We start from the raw sequence: 27,098 nt of genomic DNA on the forward strand, positions 1-27,098 counted from the left end.
TGGAGAAGAGAGAGAAGGGATGGATTTAGAGGCATAAGAAAGTGTTATGGGCTGAAATATCTCTCAAAAACTCACGTTCAAGTCCTAACCCTGAGGACCTCAGAATGTGAGTGTATATGTAGAGGGGGCCTTCAAAGAGGTGATGACGTTAACAGGAGGCCATTAGGTGGGCCCTCGCCCAATTTGGCTGGTCCAATATGTTTTTCTGGGAAGGGGATATTAGGACCTACACAAGCACAGAGAGAAGAGCCTGCCAGCAAAGACACCGGAAAAAGACAGCCCTCTACACACCAAGGAGAGGCCCGGAGGAGAGGCCAAGCCTGCCAACGCCTTTCTGTCACCTAATCGTCATCCTTTGTCATGGTGGCAGAACAAAAAAGACCAGGAGCAAGAACCAGGAGATGTGGTGATCACAGAGATGTGGGAGCAAGGAGAGAGGGAATAAAGGGCAACTTTGAGGCTTCTGACTTGTACAATGTAGTGCTGGGGCCCAAAGAATGACACCCCAAAATATCATGTTTGGCTGTGCTAAGGACTTGACCTAAGGGGGAAGCTCGCCCTGCTTCTGCCTATCCAGGCCTAAGAAGAGACTCTCTGGAATTCCCTTATCTTCATTAGGAACAGAGTGAAAAGCAACTCAACAGCCGTCCCACTCTGAAGCCCCATTATCTAACTCCCAAGATCTAAAAGAAGATGGAGGAATGTAACCTCACCAGGACAGGCTTCCCCTGTGAGATAAAGTCTTTCCCTCAGGCACATTCAAATTCCTTAGAGACCATCCTGGGGACCATTAATTTCTCTAATCATCACCAGCATTCAAAATTGTCTACACATCCCTCCATAGAGAAAGGGGTAAATGAGTTTTTGAATGACGTTAAGTGGGTAGTTGATCACACTCCCAAGATTTTCCCTGATGCTATGGTTTTCTCCTTTTGCACATTAATGAATGTATATTCCTTTTCTCCTATTTAATTTTTGACAGTTTATTCCAGTGACCCTTCAATGGAGAAGTGTCCCTTTACCTCTATGTAACAGGGGTTCGCTTGATGCTTTGACTATGTCCCTTGTTGCTTTGAAACTTACACGTATTTTCTCTTTTTTCCCAATCTTCTCCTCCCTGATCTTCTTTTCCCTGAGCTTCTCCTTCCTGATCTCTCCTCCCTAATCTCATTTTCTCTGAATCACCTCTTTAAAAGCTCCCTGCTCCTGCTGATGGGGAGAATCACAGCCTTTGGGACAGGAGTCCCCTGTGTCTCTCCTTTGCCAGCAAAGCAATAAACTGTCTTTTTTCCTTTTTCTTAAAACCGTGTCCTCGTTATTGGATTGGCATGGGGATAAGGACTGAGGTTTGGCAGTATCTACACTAGCATGTGATGCTTCTGTGTTCCAAGAGGTGTGACCAGGAGGAACAGCAGGATTGGAGATGGTGATGCTTTCCCAGAAGGACAGCCAAGTGGAGATGTCCACTGTACAGGCCCAGTCAGGAGGCATGAGCTGGGGATACGGACGTTGGCATCTCCAAATACAGGGGTGGCTTCAGCAGATCAGCTTTTAAGGTTACCCAAGGGATATATATGCTAAGACAAGAAAGGGCAGGAGATAGAACTGTGGAGAAGCCCATCACTTATGGGAGAGAAGGAAGGTAATCTGAGCACAAGAAAAAAAGGGGAGGCTTTGATGGAGGTTCTCAGAGAGGAATAATGTCAAGAGAATCCATAGAATCACACCAGTGCTGGAAAAATGATGCTTTTGAGTTCTCCACCCCCGAGTGCTCTCTCTCTCTCTCTCTCTCTTTCTCTACACACACACACACACACACACACACACACACACACACATACACACACACACACACAGGTTTGCTTTGCAACCACTTTACCCATTATTTTATGTGCACTACTGTTCACGTTTTAGACTAGGGACCAGAGAGGTACAGTGATTTTCCTGAAGCCACGTGAGATTCAGGCCTGACTGTGTGACTATAAAGATCTTTCCACTATGAAACTGCCCTCTTCTGTGAGGTCTTCCTACTGCTCAGTCCTCCTCCCCTCCCCAGCTTTACTCTATGGCTGGAATGATTATACGGAAGGCCTGGAGCACCTTCGCTTGATACAAATTCTTTTTCTTATTTTGGCGAGTGCTGGGGATTGAATCCAGGGTCTCATACATACTAGGCAAGGGCTCTATTACTGAGCCATCTTTTCACCCCTGGAGGACCTTTAAACAGTCACAAACAGTCATGAGCATTTCCCATCCAAATATGGAGGAAAAATATAAAGAGAGCAAGCTTCATGCCTACCTCCTGTGTAGGTGGAAACCTGAATGCTGGGTGAAATGTCAGAGATCATTTTTGCAAACTCATCTTTAACAGCAAGAGTCCCAAGTAATGTATATTTGGTGTCCTTTGGAATTTTAAAAAGAAAAAGAAAGTTGTTATTTTGTTTGTTTGTTTTTTGTTTTTTTGTTTTAAAGAAGCCCTTCTACCTTCTCACTGAAATAAAACCGGAAGAGATTTGTCCACCCTGAGCAGTCTCTGGGGCCCAAGGTGAGCTCAGTCTTGAGGGACAAATTCAGCACCCTTGTCACTTGAACTCATGATATTTCTGAGGTCCTGCAGTATGAATCACCTCCATGAGAGACCCTTTCGGCAGTGACACAATCTCTGTCTCAGTGCCAGCGACCCGGCAGCTTCCTGGTACAGCCTGACAATGAGCTGTTTCAGGTCTTTCTAATTTTGAGATTCAGTCTCCTTCTCTAGAGCTCCCCTTGACAGGTTAAGAGGAGAAGACCTGTGTTAAATACAAGCCCTGAAGCAGGGGCCTGGGAAACTTTTTCTTCTCATCCTCTCACCAGGTCAGGCCTTGGAAAGGCAGCTCTGGCCCTTGGCTTCCCTGGCTGGCTGCGAGCAGGCGGCCACAGGCAATTCTGCACAGCAGAGCTGTTTCCTCATACCTGAGTGCAACCCTCCCGGCTTGCACTATTTAAGGCCAGCACCCTGGAACTTACTGTGAGTCACGGCACCCAGGAGGGCAGCAGCAGCTCCATTCATCCCAGCTCCTGGCCCCAATCAGGGGAGGAATCTTCCCGTGGCCATGGCTTCCCTGGGGCAGATCATCTTCTGGAGGTAGGGTACTCGTCTCTCTATCCTTACAGGTTAAGAACAGGAGTGAGGTCTTTGGGGGGTGCCGAGAACTGTGGGGTTGTTCCATAGGGTCCCATCTTATCTTTTTCTGATCCAGTATTAGGCTCGTGGGAGCCTTGCTGGACAAGAGCCTCATTAGACTAAAAAGCTACTGAGGGCATCTGTTCAAGGTTAGGGAGGTTTCTCTAGACTGAGGAGAGTGTGAACCTGGCTGGGGGCTCCACTGAGACATTAGGGTCTGAGCACTTTGGAGGCACTGAGCAGGGTTGCATGGAGCTGCTTGGTGGGCTGGAAGGGAATCCATGGCTGGTGACGGGTGGGACACAGGAGACCCTCTAAACAGCCCTGAGGGTGAAGGTGAGCGTGATTTGACTCTTCCCTGTGGATGTAATTTCTCTGAACAATTCACACCCACATCCCTACATCACCCCAACTGAAGGATGAGGTTCCCAGTTTTCCTGGGAGAAAGTTTCCGTGGAGAGGAGACACAGGCAGCAACAGCAGCTGCTCACTCCTCAGAAGTGAAGAAAGAAGCAAGTTCCTCCCCTCCCCTTGATTCCAGAAGTTGTTTGAAGAAGCCTCCAATTTCTGTTTTATTTTTCTAATGAAAAAATAAATTCTTTTTTCTATTTTTTTTTGTGAGAAAAATAAAACAGACTGAAGTTGGGCCCCCTCCCCCTAAAATGGAGAGCAGATTCCTCATGCTGAGAGTCCGTGCAAGGAAGAAAAGGAGGAAGGGATGGAGGGAAGGAAGAATAAAAGGGAATCCAGATCAACCGTGGAAAATTTGTGAAGGGACTGAGAAGACAGCATGGCTTCCCAGAGAAGCCTAGAAAAAAGTCTTTTCTTTGAAGCAGGATGCCTGGTCCATCACCCCTGTTCACCTGAAACCACCAGCCCTGCTGCAGGGGTGGCAGAGACTCGGTAGCATCCTCCGAACCTGGCAGCACTCTGCTCCAGCAGACCCTAGAGAAGCAGCAGGTAGTGATGGTGGGCTTCCATCCAGAATGTCCACAAGACACACCTGCATCAGAAGAGCTAGTGTTGCGGGGGCTTATACTAGTGCCTCACAGAAGTGTCTACTTTTAGCCTCACTACCCCATTGTGAAAAGTTAAGTCCTTTGCTCAAGCCCTAGTGGCTATGTGTAAGGGCTTTAAACCCTATGGCAACCTAAAACCCTGTCCTAGGCTCGCCTCTGCTCCCACTGCCCCTGCTGCTCTGCCTCTCCCCTCCTCCATTCCTCCAGTTTTGGTCCCATGGATGGGAAACATGCAAGTGGCTTTGTTGTTTCAGGGACCTTCGTGTGGGCTTTCTAATAATACGCTGCAACCAGTCCGACTGGTTTTGCTGGAGGATTAGCAAGAGGTGGGTGTTCAAAATGCAGATCCCCCACCCTTTAGAGACCCATTGGAATCCACAGAGGCTCCTCTTGTTGGTCCCAGTTGTCTCCTTAGCTATTTGTGCTCAGTGGTTGCAAAAGCAGGGACAAGCCACAAAGGTGGCAAATTCTTTGTGCAAAAGAGTCACTGGGAAAGGAACAATGAACAACTTCAGTGGGACGCAGGATCTAGGAAGCTGGTCCTAGGGATGCAGATGGAGTGTGTGTGGGGGGGGGGAGAACCCAGTGTTCTCTCTCAGCCATAACAAGCCCTCTCTCTTTGCCATAATTTCATGAATGAATAACAGTATCTCTCATGAAGGGATCCTGGAACCTTCAAATGGAGACTTCCCTGGGCAACAGAAGGCATGAGGCTGAAACTAGAAGAAGTCAGGGCTGGGGATAGAGATCTGAGCTCACAGGCAGGGAATGGTCATATGGAGTGTCTTCTAAGGAGAGCACAGAGAGGAAGAGAAGCTGGAGTGGGGGAGTGAAGAACACCAACATTTAAGGGTGAGTGGAGGAAACTGGGGCTAAATGGGGAGAGGGGTAGGAAGAGATCAGAATAGAGAAGTCATGGGTGTCAATAGAGCAGCGTTGCACGGAACACCTAGGACTGATTCTTCATGAAACTTCCTGGTTTCATTGGAAATCATCTGTGACAAGGGGATTGACTTGTCAAAAGAAGGAAGCTACTAGGTAGGAAAAAAGAAGATATCTCTGTGCCAGACCAAAATGGGTAAAATAGAGAGGAAGGGAGACTTGAACAAAGGAGGCTCCCAGAGCTGGGCTCTGGGATCTTGTTCTCTCATTTTTTTCCACATTTTCAAGCTGGCACCTGGCTCAGACATCTCAGATCTTGACGGCCAGAGAAAGTAGTGGCAACACCGTGCAAATTGTCTGGATCTGGGGAGAGCTGAACACAAGTCATGTAAATTGGGCCCAACTTTCAACCTCTCTGAGCCTACAAAATCTGAGCCTTCGGGGCCTTCAGCCCATTTCTTAAACATGACGGCAACTTGGAAAATGGAATAAATTGTGCATTGGAATGAATTCCTAAATAGGTGGCACCTTGTGTCTGCCCCCTCGAGGGTATGTTATCTTCTGGGCTTGACGCTCTTCCCTGTCCCTACCTGTCGCAGGCCTCTCATCTCAACATTCAGCTCAAATGCCACTTCTGCTTTGCAGTCTACCTGGATATTTCTAGTTGACCTTAATTGCCCCTTGTATATTCACAGTCATGAAGATCTGTTCCTGGTGCCCATCAGTGTCTCTCACTAGGGTTAGCTTCTTCAGGGTCTGTACTCTGTCTTGCTCATCCTTGTAGGGAGGAGGTGTTGCCTTAGGGCTACACATCTGGGCTCTGGGATTAGGCTATCTGGTTTCATATCTCTATGAGATTCAATTTCCTGTCTATAAAATGGGACCGATTATAGTACCTAACTGCTAGGGTTGTGGGAATGACGTTGTGGAAATTAGTAAGTGCCTGGTACATCCTGAAAGTTCTGTTAACTATTGTTCTCCTCATTATTTGAAAATCTCTCTACAGTTCTCAGTACTCTCCATAAAAATTTAACAATTCCATGACCCCACTGGCTTTTCCGCCCTGAAATAGATGTTCTAGCGAGGGCACACTGTAAATTAACTGCCACGGGAGTCGCTCAGAGCAATTAGTACCTGCAAAATGCTGGAGAATATTCATAGAATTCTCCAGATTCTAATTTTGAAAAAATAAAATAAAATAAAATAATAAAATCCATGCCCCCTCTCAGTCTATGAATCTGAGGCTCAATAATTCTCTAAATCCGAGGATGCCAGGGCTGAGACTCTATTAAATGTCTGGCTCTGCCCGCATCGAGCATTAAAAAGTGGTGGTGAAGACTGTCAAGATAGGTAAGGTAGCCTGGGAGGAACTTTGATGCACATCTTATCATCTAGATCCTCTGATGAGGTGCTGTCTGTCAAGACCTAGAGCAACAGGCTTTGGGGTGCAGTTGGAGCTATGGAACTATGACCAAGCACTCATTCATGGTTAATTAGCTAAACTGCTTCACACTCTTAATTATCTCCATTTCCTAGATGCAAATGTTGAGGCAAAATCATTTTCTCAGTGTCTTCCCAGCAAGACCATGGCAGGAACAAACACGTTCCTACCTCTTCCTCTATATTGACTTTCATCAGAAAACTATCTTTCTGATCAGCCAGCTCTGCTTCATCTTCTGCCACTTAAAGCAGAACCCAATTCATCACGGGCAAATTCTCACTTCCTCCAAGACGAGTGACTGCCACAGCAGAAAGGTTTTTAGCTGGCTGATGAGAGAGTCATCCCCAGAATAGGCCAGAGGCTGTGGACTGTTGGTCTGTGTTGTTTCTGTGGCTAATCTAGATCAGAGAACGCAGCAGCAAGAAAAGATTAAATGCACCAAGAATTATACACTTTTAGAGTTTGAAAATTCAGAAAATCGGTACATGCCCTCATGTTATCAATGAGACCATCAAACTAAAGTATGCAGTTTGCCCAAGGGTCATGCAGTTAAAAGAATGATAGAAAAGGGGTTTTTCAATGATCCTTTAAACTGTGCTGGACCCCTGCAGACCATATTTTACCCAAGCATCAAGTAACCTCAAATCTGAGATATCAAAGCTTTCATCCGTATTTACCTTTGACCCATGAAAAAGTAGAAATATGTTGATTCTAGAATTAGTTAGATATGTGCATATAGTCTATCTCTCCATTAACTGGCTGTGGGACCTCAAGTAAGTTACTTTTCTGTCTTTCCTCATCAATAAATTGCATGTTATTAATAGTACCTAGTCCTTAGGGTTGTTATGAAGACTAACTGCATTAATACATGGAAAGAGCTCAGAGCAGCCTCTGACACATAGGTAGCCCTTTCTGTGTTAATCACTCTTAAGAATTATTCCCTTCAGATGTTTTCGGAGTATAACAAAGTAACTTGGAGGGAGGGAGAGGAATGACAAGTCCAACAAGAACCTTTGTGTCTGGAATGTTCTGGGGTTTCAGGAGATTTGAGATACCTTCTTTCCAGCCCTTGTCCTATGAGATATGGGCAAATCCTCTGTCCCCTGAGGTTGTGACCTAGATCAACTCAAAGGTCACCACCTGTCCCAACACTCACCTCAACATTCAATGTGGTCTTGGGACCATTGGGTCATCTGGGAACTGTTCAAAGTGCAAATACTCCAGGTGCAAATCTTCAGGCCTCCTCCCTTCAGACCTACAGAAACACTGGAAATAGGCCCAGTAATCTGTGGTTAGGACCCTCCAGGTGACTGATGCTCACTCAAGTTCAAGAAGCATTAAATTAGCAGTTTTTCTGGACCCGCTTGATACCCAAGCAAAAAGTGCAAAGATTGCATCCAGAGAGAGATAAATTTCACTTCGGATCATTTATCACTCCACATTCTTCTTTAAGAAATGTTTAAAGAGGCAATGGGTGGGTCTTGAGGAAGACAAAGTGGGGATGGGGGACGAGAAGTTTCTACAGGTAAGAAACCCAGGTTATATTTCTCTTTGCATTAACTTTCCGCAATCCCAAACCATCTGCCTGGAATACTTCAGATTTACTATCACGTCACTCACAAATGTATTCCTACTACTCCCCGCACGGCAGTAATGGGAGAAAGGGCAGACCATTTTCCTTCTTTCTTTTTCTGCAGATTTAAAATGAAAAATTTCATGGAATAAAAACCATGAAAGATTTGAGAGGCAGAGAGAGCATCCATAATATTTAGGGGTATTGAATTGTCTCTTTTAACTACCTATCTTGCTTCTTTATTGTGTTTTCTTCACACTCCCCACACCCAGAATAGCCGTTTCACATCTCTCTTCTCTCTTCCATCCTCTTACTAACCCCCATCCTTTCTCCCTCTCCCAGTCCCAGATAATGATGTTGCTTCATCCTTCACTGAGAAAAATAGAAGCCAGCAGACAGATACTCCTTCATCTTTTCATTTCGTACCTGCTACACTTATTGGTGCCCTTTTTCTCTGACTCCCATTCTGGGTCCAAAGGATTTACCCAGCTCCTATTAAAGGTCAGCGTCTCTGCACCTTGGGCCCGGGGAGAGCCCTGTTCATGAACACTTTCCCAATCTTGTATCATCAATCTCTCCTCCTCACTACTATTATCCCAGGCAACATGCAATCCATGTGTCAGTATTTTCTATATTAAAAAGAAAAACTACCTCTCAGTCCTGCAATTGCTCCAGCTACCCACCCTATCTCTTTTTACCCCTTTCTCAGAAAACTTGTTGCAAAGGTGGTCTGGAATGAAGGATCTTACTGGTTTGGGGGCTTTGCAGAGCAAGTGTTGATTTGGGGATTCCTGACACAGTGTGGAGCCAGGCTCCCTGGGTCCATCCTTTTCCAGCTCTGCCACTTTCTGGCTGTGTGACCTTTCTGTGCTAAGGTTCTTCATATGTGAAAATAGGGGAAACTATTAGAATCTACATCTTAGGATCTACATCTTACTTAGGATCTTAGTGTCTACATCTTACTCTAGTAAGATTTTGTATTTTATCCCCTCTATACCAAAATATTACGCCTGTCAATGCCTCTGCAGTGTTTACTTCTCTGTTTTGTGTCATGTCTTTTTTTTTTTTTTGGCTTATAAACATTAATAGCAGCATTATTTGTATTAGCCAAAAGTTAGGATAAAATGTCAATCAGTTGATGAACAGATATATAAAACATGGTGTACCCTTATGATGATATATTATTTAGTCATAAAAAATAAAATGAAATACTGATGCATTCTACAACATGGATAAACTTTAAAAACATACTCAGTGAAAGTAACCAGTCACAAGGAACCACATAATCTCTAATTTCATTTGTGCAAACTATCTAGAGTAGATAAAGCCATAAAGTAGATCAGTGATTGCCTAGGGCTGGTAGGTGAGGGTGAGGGGCTTAGGAGGTGACACCTAAGGGATAGGGAATTTCTTAGTGGGGGGTAAAGAACATATTTTAAAATTGTAGTGATAAATGCATAACTCTGAAAATGCACTAAAAGACACTGAATTATACACTTTGTATGGGTGAACCATATGGCACGTGAATTATATCTCAATAAAGCTGTTTTTAAAAGGGAAAAAATTTTAAAGTTGTACCATATGTATGCTGTTAGAGCACATGGCCATTATATATAATACTCTTGGTTTCTTAGCTCTCATCTGTTGTGGTTCTGCAGGTAATTATATATTGATTGCCTGCCACCTGTCCCTATATCCATATCCCTCTAGTTATTTTAGTGGTCTGAAGCATTCTCTCTGATAGATTTCTTGGGAAAGGCTCATGAGAATAATATTCCCCAGTTACAAGTTGGTAACAGACTGTGTCCTCATACTTGAAAGTAATGTTTGTTGGATATGAAAACCTTGTTTCACACTGTCTTTCCTTGAGTATCTTAAATGTTACTCCTTTTCTTTTTCCCTGGCATAAATCACTAATCTGACCACAATCTAATTTTGTCTTGCTTAAAAGTCACATGGTCATTTCTTCTAGATGGTCCAGAGAACTTAAAGTCAAAGAACTTTGTCAGAGTATGGTTGTGGTGTTAGGTATTCTGGGTCAGTAATCTTGGCATGTGGTGTGATCTTTCAATATGCACTTTCAAATATTTTTTATTTTCGGGAAAGATTTTTCTTTTAATTCGTAGGGTTAACATTTATTCCATGTCCCTCGTTTTCTTCTTTAGAGAGAGCCATTACATCTGTGATTGCTCTCCTTTATCTTTCCCTCTTCCTTTTCATCTCTCTTAATTTCTTTTTTTTTATTTTTTATTTTTTATTTTTTTTAATTTTTTTATTGGTTGTTCAAAACATTACATAGTTCTTGATATATCATATTTCACACTTTGATTCAAGTGGGTTACAACAGCATTCAACACAGATGTCCCCAGGACCTCTTTCTTGAAACACCTTCTTCTCTTGATTTGCATTTCACTACATTCTCCTGATTGCCTGTGCTTTGCCTCACTCAGGACAGAGGTCCCAGCTCTTGGAGTTGGCTGCTGCTTCTCTGCACCTGGTCTGGTGGTAGCAACTTTCCTCCTGGGTCCCACACAATTCCAAAATATCACACTCTGCAGCCAGTGAACCTGCCTCTGGTACCAGGACATAGCCTTTCATTTTTTTCCTGTATTTGATAATGGGCGCTTTTCGTGGCCAAAAGGCCTCAGGGTTCAGGAACAGACTGTAACGGCACAGAGATAATCATCCTGCAAAGCGGCTGGCATAAGCTTCCTAAAGTCCTTCCTACCAGGCATGACACTCATGAAAAGAGCAAATGCTGTGTGGGAGGTGGCTTTTTCTAGACCCCAGGGAGCCCCAGACACATGACCTTAAAGAGTGGGTGAGTTTTCAGACAGGCCCTGATGGAAAGCCCCATAGCAGGATGGAGCCAGAAAAGGGTTACTCCATCCCAGAAGGTGATCCTTGATTTCGTCTTCTACCCATCCAGGAAAACTGCTTCCTATCCTCCTCTCTTTTCTTTGAAGAGAGGTCAGATCTTGGTGATTCCCTTTGGAGTTAAGGTAGAAGAAGCCAGAGTTGATAGGAAAGTCATGGTGTCCTTGTAGTGGCCTTAGCTCAGGGGATCTTTCTCTAATAACTTGAATGTAGGGGACTGGTATTTTAGCAAAAGCCAGCCAAGTTTTCTAGCCTCCTGCTGCAGTCACCTTTGTCTTGGGGTCAGCTCTGTGGCACTTTGCTGCAGAGGAGCTCTGCCTTTTGGGTCCTTATTCATGCCAGCTCCTGCAGAAGGACAATAAACAAGGAACATTGGTCATGGATTGCAAATCGCTGCTGGTCCAGTGTCTGCCAACAAGGCTGCGTTTGGGAGTGGGACAGGGGTGGGAGAGGCAGGAGATAGGACTCTAGCATATTCCTCACACAAGGGAAGTCTCCACTGAGGCTTGGGGTAGCTCCTCAGCTACCCCACCTTTGCAAGAAGCTTTGGCCAGAGGAATTCCCTTGGGCGATGACAACCTCACCCTCTACCGACAGGCTGCTGAGGGGCTGCTGGGGTGGTATCCTAAAGCCAAACCAGGAAGACATTTCCCAGGGACACAGCTTAATAAACGGGAGCTAGATCCCCCAAGGAGCTCACGAGTCTATGTACTCCATGTAGTTGTGCATTTCTGTTAGTAATGTTGGTCATGTTTCCTACTATTTCCCTTATAAGTGTGCAGTATTCCTGAGACATTGAGATTTAATAGCTTTTTGAGGCCCTGCTGAGGAAGCTGGTCATTATTAATACTGTTGTCATAGGATCCAGCACAAAAAAACTTCAAATAACAAACCTACTGCAAACTTCAGAAGGGAGCCATTGGGTGTTGGGGATCCCTGTCGGTTTTGGAATCTATTAAGATGGGCTTCTTCTGGTTGAGGAGAGACAGGGACTGTTCAAGAGGTGACATTTTATCCTGAGAGGAGGCCAGTCTTGGCAGGAGGTCGTCTTCTTCTTGACACTACTCTCCCATCTAGAAGGAACGGGAGTACGGGCATTGGTATTTTCTCAGAAGACATTCTGGTATGGACTCAAATACTGAGTAATTAGTATGATTTTCATACAGCAGAATGGGATAATAACAACATTTAAGGAATTTTGAAGACAAAAACATAAACTCATCCATGGTTTTATCATTGTAAATTACTGATTTCTTTTTTGCTCTTTCTCTTTTTCAAGCCCAAGTGAAAATATTTTTTTTTACATAATTCTTATTAATATAGAGTTCCTTGTCTTTTTTCCTATTAAAACGTTGTGTGCTAAAATACACAAAGTGTGTTTTTTAAAAAGTGGATTGAAAGCACTTTATCAGTTAAAAATCCATGCACAGTGCTGCAACAACTATACTTTTACTCAGTAATGTGTATTTCTGTATGTCTATTGGATTGGGAAATGCCATATTGGGCCACCCTTCCTGGAAACTCAGTCCAAAGACCTGGTGGGATCTCCCCATCTGCCTTTTAGAAGTGCTCCCATTCTGCTCAACCCGGTATCCAGTTGAAGAGGAGCATCGTTGGGGTCCAAGCAACATGCAAGACTCAATCAATTAATAGCCTTTTACGTAACTACCTAAGACAGTGTTTCCTCAAGAGAGTTCTGAGGACAATGATATCACACCAAATTTTTCCCAGAAGAGATCTACTATAGTGCACGTGTGGAAGTCCTGAACAGTATTAAGTCTGACCATATGAAATTATCAATGTTCGATTGTTTTTGACCTGTAAAAAAGGTCATTTTGAATGGTTCAATCTAATGTGCATGCCTCTGCGACATTCACCATGCACACTAGCATATTAAAACTTTGAAAATTTCTAGATAGTTGAAGAAATCTTATTGTGATTGACCCAATACAATTTGTTTATAAAATTAATACTTATTAATATATACCAGGACTCCTTTGTTAACTAGATCCTGGGATAATTAGAAAATAATAGAAGCCTTGAGGGGAGGAAGCACATGAATGCAGTAGTGTCAAGAGCCTGTCCCCACTGTCCAAATGACACAGGTTCTGACTGAGGAGGTGCCCAGCTGGTAAAGGTCAGGCTGGTATTTAACTCCCCGGGAATGCCTGCTTATCTTTCATATTCAAAGTCATCATATTTTTTAGATCGTCCCCTTCTACAGTAATTCTTTCTTTTTTTTTTTTTTTTTTTTAAAGAGAGAGTGAGAGAGGAGAAAGAGTGAGAGAGAGAGAGAGAGAATTTTTTTAATATTTATTTTTTAGTTCTCGGCGGACACAACATCTTTGTTGGTATGTGGTGCTGAGGTTCGAACCCGGGCAGCCCGCATGCGAGGCGAGCGCGCTACCGCTTGAGCCACATCCCCAGCCCTAATTCTTTCTTAATTACCCTTGCCCTGAACTGACTTCTTGGTAACTAACCTATGTCTTTTCCTCTCTCATAAAACTGGAAGGAGAATTCATTAGGTGACATTAATGGTTCATCCATTTTTTCCTTAACTGACAGCTACTAAAGAAACACGGGTGTTATTGTGATTGCCCTCTCATTATTATAATTAACAATTAGTTCCTCTTTTCAGGATATTGTTATTATCCCAGTTTATATTGGTTCATCTCATTTGCCTATAACCACAAAGTGAGTTAAGTTGTTCTGGATGCAAGGAGGAGACACAGCACTGGTTACCTGAGCCTCTGCAAAGAATGAAGACACACAGCCAGAATTCAAGTTGTTTTTCTGTAGCCAAGTGTCCAAGACATGGAATGGAAATGTTGGATGGGGGTAGATTCAGAATACAGTGACACAGTGGCTTGTTTAGGACTAAATCAGTGCTTCCTTCTCTCCCTCTTCCCCTGACATTTCTTTATCCCACTGTCTGGAATTCTTTGCCTGTGCAGACATGGTCATCTGTCATTTACACAGTACCAGATGGTCACCAGTATGACCTACTCCTGCAGGATGACAATGGATTTGGATATCCTTTGGCACATCTGGTATCCTAGCAGTTGTTAGAGGTGGGTAGGAATTATCATGTATTCCAGGGAAGTGAGAGAAGAGAGTTTAAAGATGTTACTTCCTTACAAAAGCACAGAGTTAATTTAATTAAAGTGGTTAATTACACCTGGGTGAGGTGTAAATGATGTTAAATGGGGCCCTGACAGTTTGGGGCCTTGTAGTGGAAGACACTGCCCAGAGTGAGCCAGCCTGTGAGAGACATTCACTGACCCTCAGGGGCATTGCTAGGAACACTCAGTTACCAGGAAGAATAAGAATATGCCATTTTGATTTCTCATGAAATAAGTGGAAATAAAGCCCTTGACTTAGGCTCACTGAGAGAGCAAACCCTGGTAAACCTTGAACAAGCCCTGTCGTGTTCAGATCCTCGCATCTCATTTGTTCTCTAGGTGTAGAAGTCAAATAATAGAGTATAGGGAGTGCTCTGGGAGTGATGGGAAGGGGAGAGGCCTGCTGCATGGTAGATGGAAAAACATGGGACTTGGAATCAGAGAGGCCTAATTTGGTGTCCCTTTCCAACTTTATTGTGTGTGATCCGATGCTAGTCTATTTCTCCAAGCTTCAGTTTTTCATTTGTTAGGTAAGTACAATAAATGGACCTCCCCAAACTGCCCTGAAGATCGCAGGTATCAGGTGCAAAAGATGATTATGGCAATGACATTGACGGACGCACCCAGCTCTCTCACATTATCAGTACATCTACATCTTTCAATAAGAAGCTGCTTTGCCCACTGGAAAAAGAGAATTACCCTTATTATTTATGGTACTGGGAATTGAAAGCAAGGCCTCTCAGACACTGGGCAAGCACTAGTCTAGCATTGAGTTATATCCCTAGCCCTTTTTTGAGACAGGGTCTTGCTAAGTTGTTAAGGCTGGCCTTGAACTTGTGATTCTCATGCCTCAGCCTCCCCAGTGTCTGGGATTACAGATGTGCACCACTGCATCTGGCTAAAATCAGCAGAAGTCTTGAAAGCAATGATCACTCATGCCCTACTTTCATTTCCTTTTGAGTTCAGCTTCCCGAGAGTCCATTTATGACAGGGATGTTGCCTGACATTTTAGATCTCTTGGTAAAAAGTTTATGTCACTTCTGGAGATGGCCTTCTAATGGGACTGCCTCACCGTCCCACTTCATGATCACAACCTCTAACATTAAGCTCCTCCTATGTACCAGAACTCTCCTAGGAGTGCTGCTGCATTGTCAATTTGTTTAACAGATATTTATTGAATATCTTTCAGGAGTTGTGCATATATTATATATTTCTTTAACAAATATTCAGTGACCATGTATTTGTACTAGCACCACAGGTCCTAGGATGACCATCATGAATGAGGTATGAGGCCCACCATCATTTAGAGGGCATACTAGACAGGGAGACACACGGATACACAATTACAATGCAGTACGCTAAGTGTCACCACAGGCCAATTTTAGAATGTCTTGGAATCATTTCTTACCCCATCTTGGTGGTGTTGATCATGTTGGGTGGATACAGAGAATTTCTGGAGGAGGTAGCTTCTAATCTGAAGGAATTAGCCAGGAAAGGAGAGGTGGGAAGAACATCCAGACCCCGGGAAAGGAATGGGAGGAGGAAGAGGAAGGCAGTACAGGGATCAGAGGTGGTAGTTGGAGAGATCAGCATGAGACAGATTCAGTCTTCTCAACAAAAGTAAGGTGGGATACTATCCTCCCCGTCGCACAGCTGAATAAGTTAAGACTTGAAATGATATGAGAAAGTGTTGGGGGACTTGGGGAGAAGGATTAGAAGATGTGCAAAACCAGCCCAAATCAAATCTTTTTTGAGTGATTTTCAAATGAGCCAAGAGTTGATGAGGTCACGAGGCCAATGGTCACGGCAGGACTCTGCTGGGCCCATGAGGCCCTTTATTGACCATCTTCTCCCAGGAATCAGCAATTTCATTGCTCTACCTTGTCAAAACTATTTAATGCACTATAAGCAGAGGGAATAGGAAATAGAGTCTACAAGCTTTCTGTCTCCAAATTCTACGTTCCTTTGTTGTTTAGAAAAAAATATTATTTTACTTTTTAAATAATAAGATTGCTTGGAGCAGCTGGGAAGCCCGGGCTTGGGCTGAAGCCAGATGGATCGCATGAGGCGAACTGTCTCCCGCCCATGGGCGTGGTAGCCACACTTTGTCGAGAGCTCAGGAGCTTCCGTGGCAAAATCCAAAATGCCAGTTTCCACTGCCTTTCTCTAAAGTACTTGAAAAGCAAACGTCTGAAGTGTTAACAAAAGTGATGTCAGTATGAGAAAGAAGATGTTTTGATATTCAGAGTTGTCAAGATCTTGGCTCTTTGGAGGAGCCAGAAGGCCATCTTCCTTAGAGTTCTCCTCAAATGCCTGCTTAACTTATAGGATAAGACTGAGATTTTGAACAAAATATAAATCTGGCTATGTTTTCTCACGTTTCTAGGTTAAAATTTCCTAAATTAGACCAAGGTAATGCTTGCTTTTAAAAGACTTGGCAAACATACTATACCCAACTCTAATATACTTTTTTTTTTTCCTTTCAGTTCTAGGGATCAAACCCATGACTTTGTACATGACAGGCAAACACTCTACCACCAAGTGACATCCCCCAGCCCTCTACTTGTCTTAATCAATGTTATCTGAATGATGCTAATTTTCTGAGGCAGAAATACATTTAATATGGGTAGCATATCCTGTTAGCCTCACAGTTTTCCACCCTTAAGGCAAATCCACCATTGCAAGATGGTGGCTTTCAATAGCAAGCCCAAAAGGTGTCAAACTGTGAAGGAAGTGTTCAGTTCATGAAAAATTCCAGGGCTTCTAATGCTGCCCACCTGGGCTCTGGAACCGAGGCTGTTCTTTCATCATTGCCTGGGGCTGCTTGTGAATGGAGTTACGAAGAGCATGTTTACTTGCTCAAATGAAGGAAAACATGTTATGTATAATTTCTAGCACACGCTCACCTGGGTACGGGCTCTTATTCTGAGAGCTCTATTGAAGGTACAAACCATTGACCCAGGAAACTGTTGAACATCTTCAAGGGAGCATCCGATTGAGAGATGCCTGTTGGTCTACCATCCAGGGAAAAGGCAAACCTAAAGAAAAGACCCACTGGGATGTAGCTTAGTGGTAGAGGGCCTTCCTAGCATGTGTGAGGCCCTGGGATCATCCCCAGTACTGCAAAAAGAAACAAACAAAAAACAACCAAGCAGTGTTTGCTCTTTAAATTTTATTTTCCTTTGTTTTACCAGAGTAATACTTGATTAGTTTGGACAATAAGAAAAGCAAAAAAGGAAAAAAAAACAGAAAATTTTTTTATCAAACCTAGCTATCGCAGAGGTAATCACCATCAGTAGGTCTTTCCAGTCTTTTTTTTCTCTGTATGTAATAAATAGTATCATAAAGTATATTAGAAACTACTTTCTACTTGCTGGTTTTATGAACATTTCTTATGTAAGTAAATATTCTGTGCTATGATATTTTACAAGTGCATGGTATTGTCACTAAGGATGAACCTTAATTGAATCACTCAATTTCCTATTATTAGAACTAAATATTGGCTACAATCCATTACATTAATTTAAACTAACACAACAGCTAACAAACTGGGAGATGCATCCTATTGGTTCTTTCGTGGATTCATAGAGGTGGAATTACAGGATCAAAGTTGGCTGTGTATTGTAAACCTTCTGACAGATGTGAACAAAGTGTCCCCTCCCTTTACCCTGAATTTTGTACCAAATCACACTCCTACCAGTATTTTAGACTCCCCAAAGTAATAATTTCTACTTAAGCCTTCTTCAAAGACCAACAGTTTCCCCTGCCAACAATTTGAAAAAAGAAAACAGCAAAGTTTTTCATCTGATCTTCCCACCTTTTCCAAGATTTGAGATTTTTCTTCTTTTTTCTTAGCCTTCTTCTACTTCCATCCCTGGCTTTATCGAGTAATGGGTTTCTAGATTCCTGTTGGCGTAGAAGAGGTCAGAGAAGCCAGTGTTGTTTAGGTGCTGGGTGCTCTGCCCAGCACCTCCTGAGTTCACTAATCACCATTTAATTACGGCAGCCCTCTGGGATAGATATTAATTTGTTCTCTTGCTTTTTCATGTGTTTACCCATCTAACAGTATGGATCTGAGGCAGTAGAGTTTCTACCCTGTGGACTTAGAGTGTCCCTGAAGGTTTCTACTACCTCACTGTTTAGGGGGAAACAAATAATAAGAAGATAGAAATAAAAAATTAAAGGAAGAGTGAAAGAGAGAACATAGCAATTGGTTGTTAGTGGAAGAAAAGAGAGAAAGAGAATCAAGGGAAACAGGCAAGTGAAAAATATACATAAAGGAAAAATTTTTTAAATAAAAATAAAATAATTCAAAACAAAATGAAAATATACTAATCAAACATCCCAGTCCTCAAAAAAACTGATCCATTAAAAATAACTGGCTTCAAAAATGCTATAAATGAGAAAAAAAATATGAGTATCTATAAATGTCCATGTACCATTAAGGTCACAAACAGAGAAAAGGGGTGGGGGAAGGAAAAAAGAAAAAAGTAAAAACAAACAAACAAACAAAAAACAAAACAAAAACAAAAAAACAAGAGAGAGAGAAATCTCAATAAGCCATTGGAGTTCAAAAGATTCTCAGTTTCTCTTCTGAGCAGTTCTAGGTGGGGTCATCTGGAGTGTGATGGAGTGTGATGCTCCACCCTCTGGATTGCTGGAGTGAGAGAGGTAATCCTGTAGGTGGAATTCCTGGAGGTGCGGTTTAGCCTTAGGTGGGCTCCAGGGTCTTCACTGAAAGCCAATTGGTCTGCAGATTTTAAATTAGCACACCTCCAGGGCCCAGTAACTGCTGGTCCATGTTGGAAGACTGTTCCCCAGGGATCTCCCCTGGGTTCCATTTATGTGGTGGAGGAGCCAATTCTTAGTCCCCTATGCTACCTGTGTCCCCCCCAAACTCCGCCCATGTTTCCTGATTCTAGGTTCAGTCTCCAAACTCAATCTCTCCCATCTGAACCCTCCTGAGTTAAATTCCCAGCAGATGTATCTCTCCCAGCCAGTCCTGCAACCAGCAGGTTGGAGGGGGAGGTGTAGAGACCCGTGGGTTTCCATGACAAGCTGACCCTGTGTAAACATCCCTCCATGTTTGATTTTCTCCTGGTCACTGAAGCACACTCCATGTCATGCAGTATGTGTTTACTGAGCCTGTGTTTTGGGGTAAACTCAGGTTTGCAAGGGATGGGCTTCCTCAGTTACCTGCCCCCGCCCTGTGGCTGCAAAATGGTTCCTTCTTTTGTCTTCTGCACTCCACCTGGAAAGATGGCGGCTTCTTTCTGGCACAAGGATGTTGTGCAAAGTGCCTTCCCAGTTTGTTGGGCAATGTCCTTGATCTCTAAATTGTCTGGACCCAGACATGCCTCAGGCCACTAAAAATGTGGGTTCCTTTAATTTCTTTATCCTTCCATTTTGCTCCCAGAGGGACCACTTTGGCTGGTGCTTCTGGCCCGGCTTCGGCAGCAGCTGCTGTACTGGGGATTTCTCTCTTATTATATCCAACCTCCTGTGTCCTAATCTGCTTCGAATGTCCAGTTTTAAATTCCAGTAAAGTCCTCCCCCACTTTTTTTTTCTTTTGTTCACCCACCTTCTGAGAAACTGCCTGTCTGCTTTCTTGGTTTTAGCCCATGGAACAGTCGGGAAAGCCTGCAGTTTTTGTTACTGCAGCTCTACAGTATAAGTTAAAATCAGGTATTGTGATATCTTCAGCATTGCTCTTTTAGCTTAGAATTGCTATTCTGTTTTGTTTTTGATTTTTAATTCTTCCAAATGCATTTTTAAGACTTTTTTTCCTAGTTCTGTGAAGAATGTCTTTGGTATTTTAATGGGAATTGCATTGAATCTTTATATTGCTTTTGATAGTATGGCCACTTTAACAATACTGCCTATCCATGAACATGGGAGGTCTTTCCATCTCTCTTGTATTCTTCAATTTCTTTCTTCAAAGTTCTATAGATTTCATTTTAGAGGTGTTTCACCTCCTTGGTTAGATTTATTTCTAGTTTTTTTTTTCCCCATGGGGGAGACTATTGTGAATGGGGTTGTTTTCCTGGTTTATTTCTCTGCAGATTCATTATTGGTGTGTAAGGAAAGCTATTAATTTTTTATGTTGATTGCCTGCTACTTTGTTGAATTTTTTTTATTAGCTCTAGCAGTCACCTGGTGGAGTTTCTTGGGTCTTCAAAGTATAGGATCATATTATCTGCAAATAGTGATAATTTGACTTCTTCCCATCCTATTTTTATGGATTTTATTTCCTTCTCTTGCCTAATTGCTCTGCTAGAAATTCGAGTATTATATTAAATAGGAGTGATGAGAGTGAACATTTTCATCCTGTTTGTACCTGATTTTAAAGGAAAATATTTCAGCTTTCCCCATTCACTGTGATATTGGCTTTGGGTTTTGGGTATATAGCATTTATGATGTTGAGGTAGGTTTATTCTATTCCTGTTTTCTCCCGTGTTTTTTTTTAAAAATCATGAATGGGTGATTAATTTTGTCAAGGGCTAAATGACTTTGTGATTTTTGTCCTTAAGTCTATTTATGTGGTAAATTACATTTATTGATTTGCATATGTCTAACTGTCCTTGCATCCCTAGGATAAAGCCTACTTGGTCATGATGTAAAATCTTCTTAATATGTTGTTGAATACAGTTTGCTAGCATTTTGTTAAAAATTTTTGCATCTACATTCATCAGGGATATTGGTCTTCCCTTGATATCTGGTTTTGGTATGATGGCATTACGGACTTCATAGAATGCATTTGGGAGTTTTCAATCCATTTTTATTTCATGGAATAATTCAACGAGCATTGACATTAGTTCCTTTTTAAATGCCTGATAGAAGTCAGGGGAGAATCCATCTGATCCTGGGCTTTCCTTTGTTGAAAAGCTTTTTTATTACTACTTCTATTTTCATTGCTAGTTATTAGTCTATTTAGGTTTTCTATGTCTTCTTGATTCAATTTTGGCAGACATATGTGTCTAAAAACAAAGCCATTTATTCTAGATTTTCCAATTTACTAGAGTATAAGTTTTCAAATTAGTCCCTAATTATCCTGTGGATTTCTTTGATGTCTGGTTATTTCTCCATTTTTCTTTTTTTTTTTTAAGAAAGAGAGAGAGAGAGAGAGAGAGAGAGAGAGAGAGAGAGATATTTTTAATATTTATTTTTTAGTTTTTGGCGGACACAACATCTTTGTTTGTATGTGGTGCTGAGGATCGAACCCGGGCCGCACACATGCCAGGCGAGCGCGCTACCGCTTGAGCCACATCCCCAGCCCATATTTCTCCATTTTCACCTCTAATTTTATTAATCTGTATTTGACTGAGAGTTTATCGATCTTGTTTATCTTTTCAAAGAAGCAACTCTTCATTCCATTGATCCTGTATATTTTTTATTTTAAATTCCATTGACTTTGGCTTTTATCTTAATTATTTCCTTTCTTCTACTGGCTTTGGAATTGGTTTGTTCTTGCTTTTCAGGTGCCTAGAGATATATTCTTGGTTGTTTTTTGGAGGTCTGATTTTCTTACACAGGCACTTGTAACTACAAACTTTCCTCTTAAATCTACCTTCTAGTGTCCCAGAGGTTCTGGTATGACATATCACTATTCTCATTTGATTCTAAGATTTTTTAAAAATTTCTCCCTGTTTTTCTTCTATCATCCATTCATCATTCAAAAAGCATTATTTAATTTCCATGGGTTTATATAGTTTCTTTAGGTTTATTGGTGTCAATGTGTAAGTTTATTTCATTATGTTTAGATAAGGTGGAAAGGATTATGTTAATTTTTTTTGTATTTTCTAAGATTCCCATTGTGACCCAAAATATGGTCTATTTTTGAGAAGGTTTCATGAGTAACTTGATCAGCTGTTGTTGGATCAAATTCTATAGATGTCTGTTAAGTCTATCTGATTTCTAATAATTTTTAGGTCCAAAGAGTATTTCCTGAGTTTATGTCTGGGTGGCCCATCTATTGGTGAAGGGAATATGTTGAAATCACCCAATATTATTGTACTGGAGTTTATCTGAGACTTTAATTCAAGCATTGTCTCTTTTATGTGACTATGTTCAACAACATTTGGGGCACACATATTTACTTGCATTATGTCTTCTTCTTGGACTGTTCCCTTTACCAGTAGGAAGTGAACTTATTTGTCTCTTATTAATTTTGGCTTTCAGACTGCTTTGTTGAATATGAGAGCACTCCTGCTTGTTTTAGGGCTCCATTTGCAGGGTATATCCATTTCCATTCTTTCACTGTCAGCCTGTGGCTCTTTCCCTGTAAGGTGAGTCTCTTTCATACAACATATAGTTGGATCTTGTGTTTTAACCCATTCTGTCAGTCTATGTCTTTTAATTGGAGAGTTGAGATCACTTATATTCAATGTTATTACAAACAGATTTTTATTAATTCCTGCCATTTAGATTTATTTCTAATGTTTAATATGGTCCTGTTCCTCATTTGTTTAACTACTCTTTAAATAATATTTGTCCATTTGTGTGCTTTGGGGTTCGTTTTTGATGTCTTCTTTGCCAAGTACTTATTTTCTGTGGTGTCAGCTTACTAGTCATGACTTAATTTGTTTTCTGCTTATCGCAGAAGACTTTTATTTCTTATTTGATTCTGAAGGACAGCTTTTCTGGATATAGCAATCTTGGTTGACAGTTATTTTCTTTCACAGCTTGGAACATATCATTCTAAGCCCTCCTGAATTTTAGATTTTGTGCTGAGAAATCAGAAGTAACTGACTGGTTTGCCTCTAAATGTGACCCAAGTTTTTTCTCTTGAGGCTTTCGATATTCTATCATTGTTCTGTTTGTTGGGCATTTTAATTATAATGTGTCATTTTAATTATAATGTGTTCTTTTTTGAGGTTCCTGTCTTTTTGGAGTTCTAAATGAACCCTGTATCTGGATGTCCATTTAATTTTCAAGGTTTGGAAAAATTGTGTATTATTATTGCCCTAAAAAGGGTCACGCCATTAGAACATATTACATAGTCTTCTTCAATTCCAGTGGTTCTTAATCATCGTCTCTTAATGTTGTCCCAGAGTTCTTATATTCTCTAGCTATGGTTACTTCTTTTCTTTTCTTCATATTGTCTGAATGTTCAAGGCCAAACACTTTGTCTTCCAGTTCTGAGATGTTGTCTTCAGTATGCCTACTGTATTAAATAAAGACTCTCAACTTAACTATTTATTTATTTATATCTCTATCTTCTTATTGAATTTCTTATTCATATCCTGAACTGGCCTCCTTAATTTATTTAGCTACTTTTTGGTGTTCTCTTGGAACTTTTTGATCATTTTTATAATCATTCTTCTGAATTCTTTATCTGATATTTCATCCACTTTAATATCTTCAGAGTTGTTGCTGGTGAATTACAAATTTTAGGAGGCATCATGTCACCTTTTTTCCCCCATATTTTTTGTATTCCTGTGATTCCCCCCCCCCCAAAAAAAAAACTGTCAGCAAAATTCAGCTTTTTATTGTACATGTTATAAGAGTTTAGTCAAAAAGATCAAATCCCATGTAATCATTGGACTCCTCAGATTCTTCCTTCTTTGCTTCCACTTTCTTCTCCTCAGCTGAGGAAGCTGTTGTGGTAGGGACAGGACCTCCTGCTGTTGCCACACCAGCTGCTGGAGCAGGCCCACCAGCACCTGTGTTGCAAATGAGGCTCCCAGTGTTAACATTGGCCAGGGCCTTTGCAAGCAAATCATCATTTACACCAGGTTTTAAAATGAGGGCATTGATTTTATCCTCCATGATGGTCACCTTGTTGTCATGCTGGATAAGGACAGAGTATAAACAGGCCAGGCCAGATACAGAGGCCAAGTCATGGACTGCTTTATTGGATGAAGTGAGGGCCTCACCCCAACATGGCCTTAGGTTCCTCAGAAGGACCATGTACTTTGGTGGCAGCAGAGGAAGGAAGACTCTGTTGGGCTTTATGATCTGTTGGGATGGATTTCTCACCCACTCTTATATGTAGGACTTTTTAGGGGACTGAATTCTCTTGCAAAGGTGACCTGGGATGACCTAGATTGAGGATCCTCAGAGGTATGATGTTCATAGACTTTGTGCTAATTCTCTGTTGAATTTTGCTGTTGAAGTGAATGTCCATGAATGGGATCTGAGAGACCCCCTAATCATTCCTACTTGGGCCTGGTCATTTTCTTTTTCTTTCTTTTTTTTTTTGAGGTGGGGTATTAGGGATTTAACAGAGGGGTGCTTCACCACTGAGCTATATCCCCAGCCCTTTTAAAAAATTTTAATTTTGAGGCATGATGTCACTAGATTGCTTAGGACCTCACCAATTTGCTGAGGCTGGCTCAAACTTGCAATCCTCCTGCCACAGCCTCCCAAGTCACTGGGATTACAGGCATGCACCACTGTACCTGGCTTAATTTGAGGGATTTCATCTCTTCTGTTATTTGTATTAAAGAATCACTGAAGTTTAAGTGTGATTTATCTGTGTGAATCAGATAAGTATTCTCTTGGCTGGATTTAAGTCAGCAGTAGAGTCTCTACCCTGTGAACTTGTGTTCCTGTAGACTCTGAGCACCGCTCAGAAAAGGGCAAACACAATAACAACAATTGGAGCAAACAATATTCAGCATTAAAATAAATATCCAGTGCCTCCAACGATATCTACAACACTAGTTACCACAAATACAGGAAAAGCGAGGTCAACAATTGCTAATAGAAACGAAAACCATGAGTTAAAGTAAACAGTAGGTGTCAACTGTGCCATCCACAGAACTAATAAGTGCAACAACATGAATGATGGGGGCAGGAGCTATGAAAAGCAAATCTAAAAGATTTACAGTTTACTAAGAGAAAGGAAAATGTGATAAGAAAGTAAAAGAAAGTTTAGAATGTTTACAATGTGAACCAGAAAAAATGCAGAACAGATATAGCAAGTGATGATTATAAAGAAGGAGGAGGAGAAAAAATAGAAAAGACAAAGTAAATGGGGGGAGAGAGCAAGAGCAAGAGAGTTTGACTGTCAACGGGAGAAGAAAGGATAAATCGAGAGATACAAGAGAAAATAAACTAAAATCCCAACCCTCAAAAGACAAGGAAAAATAATCATTCTAAAAACTGCCAAAAATGAAAAAAGAAACAAATATGTATATATGTGTGTGTGTGTGTGTGTGTGTGTGTGTGTGTGTGTGTATAAATCAACAACACAATATGAACAAAAAAAGTAAAAAAGATTCTTCATGAAATAATTTTATCTAGTGAGGTGGTCAAAACCAGGGTTAAGGATGAATGGTCACTGCCTTCTTTCCATTTCTTCTTGGGAGAGAGAGAGAGAGAGAGAGAGAGAGAGAGAGAGAGAGAGAGAGAGAGAACGCAAGAGAGCATGCTAGAGCTTGTTTACCTCTTCTTCTTGTGTTGCTTACCAAGGTACCAGTTGGAGTGGCCAAAACAAACTGGTTGAAATAGCTCAGCTTTTCTTCTTACCTGTATAAGGTAGGATGAAATGGAAAATACTGTCAATTGGAGTTTTGTCCCCACAGACCAGACTGAGGTACTCCCAGGGTGGGGCTACTACAGAGTTCCAAAAGGGAAGTTCCCGGGTAGCTGTGGCTTAGATCTTATCAGCCTCTAGGGACTTTGTTGGGTGGTATCTGCTCTGAATAGATTAGATCAACACATCCGTAGGGTCCAGATAGATGTTGACCTGTGCTAGGAGTCTCTATCTCAGGAGGCTTCCAAGAATTCTACTCATGGGGGAAGGGAACCACCCCTCCACAGGTATCACACACTCTGCTGCCCAAGAATGTGGCCTTCTCAAGAGTAGTCCCCAAGTGCATTCACACCTGCCTATTCAGTTTCCTGATCCTCTTCAGCTGGTCAGGTGGACGGCCAGACTCAAAGAAGTTGCACACCCCTCCATATTTCTGACTTGAACCCCCACTGAGTACAATCTTCTCTGTGCCTGTTTCACTCACATTCTGCTAGGTACATCCTAGGCCACACAATAGGCACTTTCGGGGACAGGATGGCTATGTTTGCTATAATGTTCCGGCTCCCACAGCAGCAAGCTCCTCGAGATGGCCTATGCCCCCGCTCTCTGCCTGCCAATTGAGAAATAGCATTTTTCAAACACTAGTTTACTGTGCAGTTTCTGGATCAACTAAATTCAGGTTGCTTTTTCTAATCTATAGGTTTCTCTGTGCCAGATTTATCCATTGTGTTTCTCTCTGTCGATATTATCCCTCCCATCTGCCGTGACCCAGTGCCACTCCCACTGCCAGAATCAACTGAGCTCCAATGTGTTCTTTCTTGTTCTTTGTTCAATGAACCCAACTTTCTGAATCTCTAAGAGATTCTGACTATCTGATATTGAATATAAGTGAATTCCCCCTTTTACCAACCTCACTGAGAAGCAGGACTCTGGCAGCTTGGATCCAATTCATGGAGCAACTAGAAACACAGGCTTCCTCTATTCTACCATCTTCCCAAATCATCCATTTCTAGTCCATTTTTGCACATGGTGCAAGAAAAGTATCCCATTTCATTCTTTTACATAGCTTTCCCACCATGGTTTATTGAAGATATCCTTTTGCCATTGATATTCCCGGTGGGTGCACTTGTCAAAGTTTAGTTGGTTGTGTACGAATGGGTTTATTTCTGGGCTCGTAACTGATTCTGTTCCATGGGTCTATAGGTCTTTCAATTACTATAATTTGAAATTTAAAAAAAAGTAAGAGTGTATAATGCTTTCAGTTTTGTTCTTGCTCAAGATGGGCTTGTGATCCCGTATGTATTTTAGGGTTATTTTTACATTTCTGTGAAAACATGACATTGGGATTTTGATATGGATTGCACTGAATCTGAAAATCACTGTGGGAACTATGGAAATATTAGCAACATCATTCTCCCAATCCATGGACACAGAATATCTTTCTATTACTTGTGTCTTCTTCCATCTCATTAATCAAAACTTTGCAAAATATATAGTGTTTAGTGTATAACTCTTTCACCTCCTTGGTTAAATTCATTCTA

The 27,098-nt window shown here is 41.7% G+C and overlaps 2 protein-coding genes across 3 annotated transcripts in view; one reads left to right on the forward strand and one right to left on the reverse strand.

Moving 5' to 3' along the window:
* Positions 1–3,092: 3,092 nt before the first annotated feature.
* Positions 3,093–27,098, forward strand: part of VTCN1 (V-set domain containing T cell activation inhibitor 1) — a gene marked incomplete at both ends in the record, with an annotated part of 68,853 nt that continues 44,847 nt past the window's right edge. For both annotated transcript variants that reach the window (XM_081307971.1, XM_081307972.1), the window contains one exon: positions 3,093–3,124. In XM_081307971.1, the coding sequence (XP_081164097.1) occupies positions 3,093–3,124 (32 nt within the window). The remainder of the gene's footprint in view (positions 3,125–27,098) is intronic.
* Positions 23,586–23,987, reverse strand: LOC308656753 (large ribosomal subunit protein P1-like; the record flags this gene model as incomplete). Its single annotated transcript, XM_081308128.1, has 1 exon — positions 23,586–23,987. The coding sequence occupies one exon, from the start codon at positions 23,985–23,987 to the stop codon at positions 23,586–23,588; it is 402 nt and encodes a 133-aa protein (XP_081164254.1).

This window comes from Spermophilus citellus (assembly GCF_964194105.1).
Source record: "Spermophilus citellus genome assembly, chromosome: 9".
Lineage (NCBI taxonomy): Eukaryota > Metazoa > Chordata > Mammalia > Rodentia > Sciuridae > Spermophilus > Spermophilus citellus.